The sequence below is a fragment of the Acanthisitta chloris genome, unplaced genomic scaffold (genome assembly GCF_000695815.1).
Source record: "Acanthisitta chloris isolate BGI_N310 unplaced genomic scaffold, ASM69581v1 scaffold6354, whole genome shotgun sequence".
In the NCBI taxonomy this organism is placed as follows: Eukaryota; Metazoa; Chordata; class Aves; order Passeriformes; family Acanthisittidae; genus Acanthisitta; species Acanthisitta chloris.
Window position 1 is genome coordinate 87,508 of NW_008668676.1, and position 10,917 is coordinate 98,424.

At 40.5% G+C, this 10,917-nt stretch overlaps 1 protein-coding gene across 1 annotated transcript in view; it reads left to right on the forward strand.

The window, feature by feature from the left end:
* The window catches only part of RFTN1 (raftlin, lipid raft linker 1), an 86,789-nt gene extending 76,800 nt beyond the window's left edge, over positions 1–9,989 (forward strand). Inside the window, exons 7-9 of the mRNA XM_009072995.1 lie at positions 4,254–4,357; positions 6,060–6,141; positions 9,552–9,989. Coding sequence (XP_009071243.1) covers positions 4,254–4,357; positions 6,060–6,141; positions 9,552–9,989 — 624 coding nt within the window. The remainder of the gene's footprint in view (positions 1–4,253; positions 4,358–6,059; positions 6,142–9,551) is intronic.
* The last annotated feature ends 928 nt before the right edge of the window (positions 9,990–10,917 follow it).

Consider the following 10,917-nt stretch of genomic DNA (forward strand, 5'->3'; position numbering starts at 1 on the left):
GAAATTTAGGAGCAGCTCAATACTAGAGGAGCATAGTCCAACTTTTATTGCTGAAACATTCGTGAAACTTCTCTTTTGCTTCCAATAAATGTTTTTAATGGTTCAATAATGTTACATTGTTAGCAGAAATTGCTTTTTGGAAGATGTCTGAAAAGGAAAAAGGCAAATAATTCACAAATTTAGAGCTTGAATTTAGTCTCCCTGTCAGCTGTGTTACTGCAAACATAAAACATTTGCAGCACACTTTTACGGGGTCATTCTTGCACAGCCCATATATTCAATTTCTCTCATTTTATTTTTTTCTTTGCCACTAAGGTGCAAGTCCTGCCTTTGCCACTTCCTCCCTTCAGTGCCCCAGGACAGAAAAGCTTTAGCTTTGGCAGTGGTGGGGACAGGTAACCAACCTTGGCTGGGGGTGCACATTGCTGCCCTCGTGGGCTCTTCCCTCTGGTTTCTGTAAGGAGCTGGGTTTGAACATAGTGCCCATTTTCTGCAACAAACAGTGAGTTACACTTTCAAAGCAACTTGTGTTTTTTACTTCCCATCCTCTTTGCCATCTGTCTGTAGATCTTAGTATGCAGTCTGTTAGGATTTGCTGATAAAGGTTTTATTAAGATTTATTTAATGGGATTTTCAATCTTCCACTCTTTAATCCATGTTGGAAAAAATTATTAAATAGTGACAATCCATAGCTGCCTTGGAACTAAATCACATTCACTTAGCCCAGGAAAGAACGATTTCTAAAGAACTTCTGTCTCACAAGAGCTTAGTAGTCGTCTTGTTTATTTTCTTGCTGTGGTTAAAATTGCCACAGTAGGGGGGGAAAAAAGAAAAGAAAAATTGTTAATGCAGTTGTTTGTGTGGCTTGCCCTAGATATTATTGTTATCATTTTTTTTAAGCTTTTGTTTTTCCTAATGAGCAGAAGCAACTGTGAAAGGAAAAAATGCTGAAAACAAACAATACCACTACAAATAAAATGATTTCTTTTCATGTGAAGCAAGTCAAGGGAAAAACCTAGCTCGATATGCTCTGGCTTCTTGACACTCAAGGTGTGATCAGAGATTACTTATCATCCACAGGAGAGTGGGAAGCAAGTTAATTAAAATTTTCCACCCTTTCAGTGAATGAAATGTCTCCCAGTTTGAGACACATTATTTGAGCACTTCTTTTTCAGTAGAGCTCTGGCACATTTTTTTATACTTCTGCTGGTGCTCAAATCCAGTATTTCTTAGCTAGAAAGAGCATTGCACTTTCATTTGATGGAACACTATGTCTGAAATTTTATCTCCATTGTCTCAAGTAATAGTAGATAAAATAATTGCTGTATTAAATATAAAACGAATACAAGATGGAGTCAAAGATCAATCTTTTCCTCTGGACCCGTCCCCCAGTGTATTGTTTGTTTAGGGGCATTTTTTCCTTTGGAAAGCATTTAATATGACATCAATTAAAGGTCTGTGTAACCGTGACTCCTGCTGGCACACAAATTCCAGTCCTGGGATAGGATTACAGCCAATGATTCAGGAGGGGGAGGGAGAAGTCATTTCTTGTGGTCTTAAAGAAAGCTTCAATTATCTGTATTTGCAAGTAAGGAGCTTGAAGCCCATGTGGATTACACTTGCTTATTCTGGAGTGACTCCTTTCTCTTGTCTATCATCTTCAAACTCAGCCAATTACTAGCAGTAGTTTATTCCCTCGGGAAGAGGTGCGGTGACTCCAGCGAAGCATCGTGCAGAGTTGGAGAGAGCTTGTTAAAGGACATGTGGAGCTCAGAGAAGGTGTACACCTCTGCATAATGTATGTGCTTGCTTCCTCCAAACAGCCTGACAAACATTGTGGTGTTAGGTGCCAGCACATGGCAAAAGTAGGGGGTCATCTTTTTGCAACAACTGTACAGGACTCTTTCAATAGTGGGGTTTTTTACATTTCCAGATTTAAAAGCCTAATTGACTTTATTTTAACCTTAATTTTATTTTCAGATAACTTTACCCTTTCGAATGTGTTTACCTGCTCATTTCCTTTCTGCATCACTGGATTGTGCAATACACCATCATCTGCTGCAGATGATGCTTAATCCTGGCAAGTCAGACAGGTCCAAAGCCAGTCTTGTCTCCCTGCTCAGAGCCTTCAGGGACAGTGAGCTGTGGCAGGAGTGATGGCACATCCCTGAAACAATTTGGCTTCTACAGCAGCCAAATGAGCTCTGCGTGGTATTGATGTCCTTCCTCATTGCCATAATCTCCCTCTGATTTTTGACATTTGTTGCACATCCTGATGCAAGGAGAAGGTTCTCCTTGCTAATCACCAACCTTAGGCAATGAATTCAAAATAGAAATCTTCTTTTCAACATAAGATGTTGCTTGAGGCATAAACAAGGTCTTCTGTGCCAGTCTTCCACCCTCCAAATGACTGAGCTCCTTCTGATTTTTCCTCTACAAACACTGTTTGATGGAGGAAATGTTTTAGTCAGGTCATTTTATGTGTTCTTCCTGGCACCTCATGGCAGGCTTGCAATGGTAGATGCTCTGACCTTATTCTTAATGATCATGTTGCATATTTTCATCTTTATTTTTTGAAGGCATTGTTTACCAATCTTGTGAATCTTGGTGTGTTATTAATGTGGTTTTGTGAGATATTAGCTCTTGAAGATATCTAGATAGGTCATTTTTTTTGCATTACCTTTGGGCACTCTATTTTAAAAACTGGAAAGAGGGCAGAAAAATCTATCTTATGGAGGGAAATGGGAGGCAGAGGAGACTCGGAATTTACCATGATCACAGCTACAGGATGAGCCCTGGTTGCTTCAGAGGACATGTGTTAAGGGCCATGAAATGTTACTCCCCTCTTGCAAGGTGTCTCTTTCCTTGCCTGGAGTTAGAAATTCCAGTCTGTACATGGAGATGTTGTAAAGTAGCAGTATCTCTGTAAGTCCCTAAAAGCCTCTGTACAGAGATCCGGAGTGACATTAGTATTGTTCTTTGGCATGCACTTTCTGAGCTAGAGATTTTAAACATTCTCCTTCTAAGCAGGAGCGATACAGCTTCTTCAGCTATTTGCATTTGTAGTCATGATCAGGTTTTTAATAGGTATAGTCAGGCAGTCATTCACTCATAAAGATATCAAGTGACCTAAATTACATTTGTTAGAAGAAAGGAATAGCTGAGACTGGAATTCACTAAAATACCTTGAATAACTACAGCAGAATTTGGATTAGTTCTGATCAAATGACTATTTCATTACTGCAGAATAAATTGATTCTTTGGAGCTGCAAAACTATTGTGCCTTCCCCAGTGTTGAGAACTGGCAGTTAGAACTCCTTCTGCACATAAAACCAGTTTAAGTGCCTGAGCTTTTTGGCAAATACAATTGGTATTCCAATGGAATTTAGCGATATTTGGAGGGACTCGTAGTTACCATTTGTCTGCTTTATGTTTATTAAAATTAAAAGCTAGTAAATATGCTCTAGCATCTATTTCTTAAGTTACTGGAAGTCTTGGCAATTAGACACCTCACTGGAGCAATCTTTCTGGAAACCACAGTGGTTCTTTCTGTGTGAATTGCAGGGTCTCCATTTAGTCTTTTAAAAAGAGAATTAGCAAGGCTCTGCTGGGTAGGTGTGCAGCAGGAGCCAGACTTCTGTGCTGAAAGGCAATGCTTTTGGTCTCGCCCACAGATTTCCTGATTTGAAATAAGAAGGCAGCAATGCATATTTGTGGGTGATAAAAGGAATAGACCTGTACTTACATTTTTTGTCGTTGTTGTTGGCTGTTTTGCTTTTGATCTATCACAGAGAAACCCAGCTGATTTCAGTATAGATGTCCAGGATTTACTGTAGTCTCAACGAGAGCAGAAACCGAGTGAAATATTGTTGTGATTTTTTAAACTACTTGAACATCTTTATGCTTGGGAGGAGATAATTGATAACATACAATGAATTTGTCCTGTTCAGATCTGGAATCATCTAAAGCTAGACAGATGACTCAGGCAGTGTGAAAACAAGATCACAGATGTTTACCATTTTAAACAAACTCATTTAACAGTTTGGGATGTATGGGCGATCAGTCTTGTGTCTCATGGCTTTGAACGTTTCCCTTCCTGCCTAGCTGTACATAGAAAATGACCCCATTCAGTACAAAAAGCCTTTCTCCCTCCAAGAAAACCCACACACGTATTTTTGCTTGGGTTTTTTTTGGTGTCAGACTGAACGTCGCACTCCAAGTGATGATGCTAACTGTTGATTTTCCTTCCCCAGGGAGCTGAAGTGCAGACAGATTACATTCCGCTGCTGAATTCCCTTGCCATGTACGGCTGGCAGCTGACGTGTGTGCTTCCTACTCCCATTGTGAAGACAAACAGGTAGGGAGGGGGTGGGAGCTGCCTTTTGGCTAGGGAAGTTGCTGGATGAGCACCACAGTCTGTACAAGAAATCCCTGTGCAGTTAGTGTGGATTTCCTTGCAAACCTGGCTGCAGCTGTTCTCGAGGTTTTCCGAGCATCACAAGCCACATGTGGCAGGAAACACGTGTCTGGTGGGCAAAATACTGCAAGGTGGCAGTGTGGTTACTGCATAAATTGTCTGGGTAATGTTTCTGCCTCTCTGTAAAGTCCTTGATTATAAAATTCCTGCTCTGGATCTTCCAGTAATGCCTCTTAGAGCATTGTGACAAATGACATTGTGACAAAATGTGTGACAATGTTTGGAGTGAGATGGGCACAAATTGAAAGAGGGGAAGTTTAGGTTAGATATTAGGAAAATGTTTTTTCCTGTAAGGGTGGTGAGACACTGGCACAGGTTGCCCAGGGAGGCTGTGTCTGCCCCAACCCTGGCAGTGTTCAAAGCCAGGTTGGATGAAGCCTTGAGCAACCTGGTCTAGTGGGGAGGTGTCCCTGCCCATGGCAGGGGGTTGGGACTAGATGGTCTGTAAGGACTATTCCAGTCCCTAAAATTTGAAGATTGTATGTTGTCTATCTGAGACAAAAAATATTTTATGCTTAATAGGTGTCTGTCTAATGCTGCTCCTAACAATCTATCTAAGCAGAACTATGTGAGACTGGTGCATCATTGCTCTAATAGCCTTGTGTATGAATATAATAACTCTGTGGTCTAGTTTGTTATTATTAATATTCTGAGTTTTTATATATAAATGCAAGTGACTTAAAAATACTCTTCGTAACTGGCAAAAAAGCAATCATCCCACTTGTTAATCATGAAGATGGTGCTTTCTGAATTTTCTCTGGTCAGAAATATATTTTCACATACATATATATATACCAATATAATCAGTCACAATTTTTTATCTTAGAAGAGTGAAAATATGCCCAGCTCTTTATGAGATCTAGATGAAGACTACTCCTACACATAAAAAACCTAAAAAGTAAGGCCATCTGTGCTGGGGGAAAAACAGTATTTAAGTTTTTCATACATGTTTAAATATAGGAATGAATAGAAAATCACAATGAGGATTTGTCAGCCTGTGTCTTAAAGATATATATATATATATAATTTTCTTTCTCTTCTAGGTTTCTGTATCCTACTAATACCTTCAGTAACACAGGTCAGGTTGACAGTGCAGAAAGACACCCACCTAATCAAACCTCATTTGGTTGTGCCTCCTGCTGTGCTGCAGAGCTGTACAGAGCACCTAGCCCCATTCCCGATCAGTGCCCTGGGAGGGAGAGAGGGAAGGAGAAAGGGAGGGAGAAAGCAAAGGAGGGAAGGAGGGAGCACTCTGCTGTTGCTGAGACACACAGGCACCTGAGCACTTGGGTTTCTTCCCTTTTGTTCCAAACAATTTATTCTGTGTTTACACACTAATGCTAAAACATTCAGCAAAACTGTGTCACAGGCTGACAGGCTCTATCAGGCTGAACACTTCCCTCCCCTTCCTCCCAAAATACCAGGCTGCTCAAAGACAATGGGGACAGGCAATGTGCGGATCATTCTTCATTTTGTTCTTCTTTGACCTGCAGAAATAAATGACTGAGATGGATTTTCACTTTGAATGATGCTGGATGTGAATTTAATTCATTCTCAGGAGTGTGCATTTGTTTCTTTTCAGGGAGGGGAATTTATCAACAAAGCAAATTGTATTTCTTCAGAGACCTTCTTTGCCCCAGAAAGCAAAGAAGAAAGAATCTAAGGTAAATAACCTTGAGTTTCTGGTTTCTTTGGGTTTTGTTTGCGCTATTTTTATTTTGTAATTGATTTACCATAGAAGTAAAAATGGCCTATTCAGTGTTTCTGTGATACAGTAGCAAGGCACAAGGAATTGAACTGTTCAGATGAAAGAAACAGAAACGCTCAAATGATGTGAAAGCTTTTAGATTTCATCCTCTGTTGAACTCACAGCAGCAAAAGAGATGTAGATTTCTCTTCATGTAAACCAGCCATAAACCTCCATATATGACCTAAAATTCTCTGTCCATGTTCCACAAGGTGGAATCAATACTATTTTCCCTTACCCACTGCCTGTCTTTTCTGTATTTTCTGTTTAAATTGTTCTCTCTCTTCTCTCTCAATCTCTCTCTCTCTTTCTCCCTCTCTCCCTCTTCTCTCTCTCCCCCTCTGTTTTGGTAGAGCCTAGGACAATGTAGGCCTGATCTTGGCCAGTGTTTCTATCTATTGTGTGAATGTTAATGAATTCTGCTACAATTTATCCAAAAAAAGCCTCCTGAATCCAGCTAAATTATTTGAGATCATAGCCAACAGCTAATGATGTATGTGTGTGGATACACATATGTATTTCCATTTCCATTTTTGAATGTGTAGCTGTGGGAACCCCTGCCCAAACCTGTCATGCCACACAGCTGAAAGAGAAATACAAAGACTGGAAGCTGGGAAAGTGCAGACCTTCCTGCAGGACTCAAATTTGCCTTGCCCTTTCAGTATGCAAAGGATCAGAAATGCCAGATGAAGATCTCTGAAAGCACGTGTTGATAAGGTTGCTGATTAATGCAGCCTTGTTTTTATTCTGGGTCTGTGTGCTTAGGTGAGTGCTGGCCAGTCCCATGTCACCTGCAGTACTGGGGCACTTGAGGCCCTGCAGAGATGAGCTGGGGTAGGAGATTGGAAACACTGAGCAGAGCTGAGCACTAGGAGCATTTTACCCAACATTTTAGATAATTACAGATAGTTTTATCTATAAAGTCCTTGCTGTTCTGGAGCTTGGGTCTGTGAAAGTTGTCTTTTTGATACATTGCAGACCAGGAGAGTGTTTGAACTGACAGCAGTAGGAGAGAATTGCTGGGAGCATGACTGTGATTTAGGATTTACCCTCTCTCATTAGCGAAGCTGGAGCCCAGAATATTGTGTGAACATGTTACAAAGCCCATCTTTCTTGTTTTTTCTCTTTGTTTTCAGGTGATTAAAGGGATCTTGGGATGAGCATTAGAATGCCTGTATTTGGTCATTTTTTCCCTACCAGTGTGCGTGGTTTTAGTGGAACCCATATGTGGTTGTGAATCTTCAAATAGAGAAAGCAGTATGATGCTGATTTCTTGTATTATAATAACATACACATACCATCCAGATGACTCAAAACTTTGTTTAGGTTTTTTTCATTCTGGGTTATAAAAACTTACTTAACAATGTCTGGTTGACCAAACAAAGGGCTTACTCATTGGCAGTATTAAATTTACAGGCATATCTGAGGGCAAGAATCACTACAGCACATTTTCATACCAAAGGTCAAGGAAAAATGATGTACCTTGATTATAGTTATGTAAAGAGCTGTAAGACTGGTTCAGCGTCTGTAAGTGGTTGTTGTGAGTCACATCAAAGATGTCAAACCTGGCATTTGATTAAGTTGCTGAATATAATGCACATATGTCACAGGTTCTCAGGGTTTTTTTAACTTGAGATATAGCATGTTTAAAATGTTTATAGATAACTCCTTGGAGGGAGGAAATAGGCTGATAAGATGAAAAGGATATTGCATTGTTGGAAAATGATCTGTCCTATCTTTGCACACCAATCAACTGCTGTTCAGGGTAGCCAGAGGAACAGAAAAGGAAGCACACAAGGAGTGGTGCAACTTAGTTCTCTCTTCAGTAAGTCAGAAGTACTCTTATTAGTGCAATATTCAGTCAATGATGAGGCAATCATGTTCATTCACTTTATACAAAATTGATGCTTATTTCAGCAGAAATTGGTTGTATGCATTTTTGTGAAATACAATATAAATACCTGACTGAGTACACATACATCTGCACAAACCCACGAGTCTCCTACGTTTTGATCTTTATCATGTTTAGGGTCCTGATCTTAACTTTCCATCAAAGAGAGCTTTGGGTTAAGGAGAACTGTGGGTGCCCAACACTTCTGCAAATCAAAGAGCTAAAAATTCAGGTGTCTGAATTTTAAACAGTTGAGCTCTAGAACTGAGATGCTATCGTTCCTCTTTTTCTAAATTGCAGGGCTATTGAAGTGAAAGATAACTTCCTCTAAGTAAAACCAAGAAGAATCTTATGAAAGCCAGTTTCTTTTTTCTGCTTTTATTTTTAAATTAAGTTCTGGCTAGCAAAGAGCCTTGCTCCATCTTTGTAATCTAATAAACTTAATAGGTTTTGAATGGCTTTCTGATCAGGGAATAAATAAGTAGATCAAAAATTTATTAACACAAGATCTTTCGGCCAACATCAGCACAGACCTGGTTGCACTGGAGAATGGCTTTTGGAGAATCGCTGAATTTGCTGTCATGATGAGATTATTTATACCATCCAAACATTGGCTGCTAACCCATCCCTGAGTTTCCATCAGCATGGACACTACTGACAAAATGGTTGTGCACATTCAAATGTACTTAGCAAACTTGTATAGGATGGCTCAGGAGTCGCTTGGAACTGTGGCATAAGTTTGGAGGAAGGCCACAAAGTTGATAAGGGGACTAGAGCACCTCCCCTATCAAGAAAGGCTGACAAAGTTGGGGCTGTTCAGCCTGGAGAAGGTTGCATGGAGACCATATAGCAGCCTTCCAGTATCTGAAGGGGCCTACAAGGAAGTTGGAGAGGGACTCTTCATCAGGAACTGTAGCAGTAAAACAAGGGGGAGTGGCTTCAAACTAAAAGACAGTAGGTGTAGATTAGATGTTAGGAAGTTCTTTATTGTGAGTGTGCTGAGGCATTGGAAGAAGCTGCCCAGAGAAGTTGTGGATGCTCCATCCCTGGAAGTGTTCAAGGTTGGATGGGCTTTGAGCAACCTGGTCTAGTGGAAGGTGTCCCTGCCCATTGCAGGGGAGCTGGAACAAGATGATATTTAAGGTCCCTTCCAACCCAAAGTACTCTATGACTCTATGGTCTGGCTTTCCTTGGGAAGGTTAATTTATTTTTTGACAAATGAAGCAGATGTAATAGTGGCATATTTGTCAGCCTTTATATGTGTTATACCTGTCAAGTCAGTGTTTTAAAGTACTGCTAGTTCCTTTCTTTTTTTAATAATAGTAGAAACAGTTCTGAATTAAAATGAAGTAATAAAAACATTTCTACTCAGGAAAGTAAATGTCCATGTGAGATTGTCTCTAATGGTCTTTTACATTTTGATCCCTTCTTTGTAGTTTCACTGGAGATTCTCCAAAGAAGACATGCACAACAGGAAAATAAAGAATTCCACAAAAGCTAAATTAAGTACAAGGGAGAAGCAAAGGGCAGAGGAAAAGCAGGAATTTGAAGTCACAGAGAACACGAGAAACTTGGAAGCACAAATCTCAACAGCAGCCAAGCCTGATCCAGAGCAGCAGCTGGATGATGTCATAGACTTGGGAGACCAGGTAGCTGGGACCAACGACACAGGTACCCATCACAACAGAGCATCAGAAGAAACATGTCCTGCCAGTTGTGATGTGGATGACAATGCTGGGCAGTTCTGCCACAGCCAGAGTACACCTGGCTGTGATGTGGATCAGGCAACAGAGGGAGGAGACTCTGTGCCAGTGTCGGACGGCTGCGATGGCAGCGATGGGGCAGGGCTGGACGTGGACTGCGCCTGTGAATAACATGTTTCAGGAATCCTGTGAGTTGCTGATACTTTGCCAAGACAAAAGAACAGATTTTGATAATCCCCATCGCTAACTCCATTGCTCAACTCGGCATTTCTTTGGCATTGTACTTACTTTGCTCCTCTAGCACACTGTTATCTTGATGTTTTAAGTAACTACAGGGCCCAGAGTTTTTAACCCAGAGAAACTGCAAAATTCCTTCCACTGTACATAGTGGGAAATGCTCTCCTAGAGCTAACCTTTAAATTAAAAAGTAGGGATGGACTGAAAACATGCTCACTTTTTTCTGTGACCGACCTTAGCAAACAAGCTTTGAGTCTGGGTCAGGAATCAAACAATCCAATTGGTCAGATTTTACTCTCTAGTACTTTCTTGTCCATGTAGCTTTTCTGGAGAAGTTATTGTGCCATATGTTATTTTGTCATTAGGCTTGTAGTGTCATGAAAGTGGTATTTGGACTTAAACAGCCTGAAGTTGGAAAGCTTAGATAAGATGGCTGTTACCCATATTTATCTCCAGTAGCATACTTGCTGATGATACTGTCTTCTGAATATTATTAACCCTTGCAAATCTTTAAGCAACAAGCAAATCATGTGCCTATTTCAGGCACACTGGATAAGCAAACTCCATGGGAAATTTGTGTGAGACAGGTGATTCCAATATCAAATGCAATTTCCTATTTGCTCACTGCCAATCACCAGTTCATCAGTAGTTGTTGAGGCTTCAGAAGATAGAAAAACAGGAAACAAAAAAGCAGGTAAAAAGCACTTCTGTCAGTGGTTATCCTCACTGAAATTGGAATGAGATGTTACCTCCTGACCTTTTCCAGGTGGTTTTGCACCACTTTCTCACCGTTACGAAATACCTTGTGGGAAAGAACTGAAATCGTATGCAGGGGTCAGTGGCCAACAAATGTCACTAAATG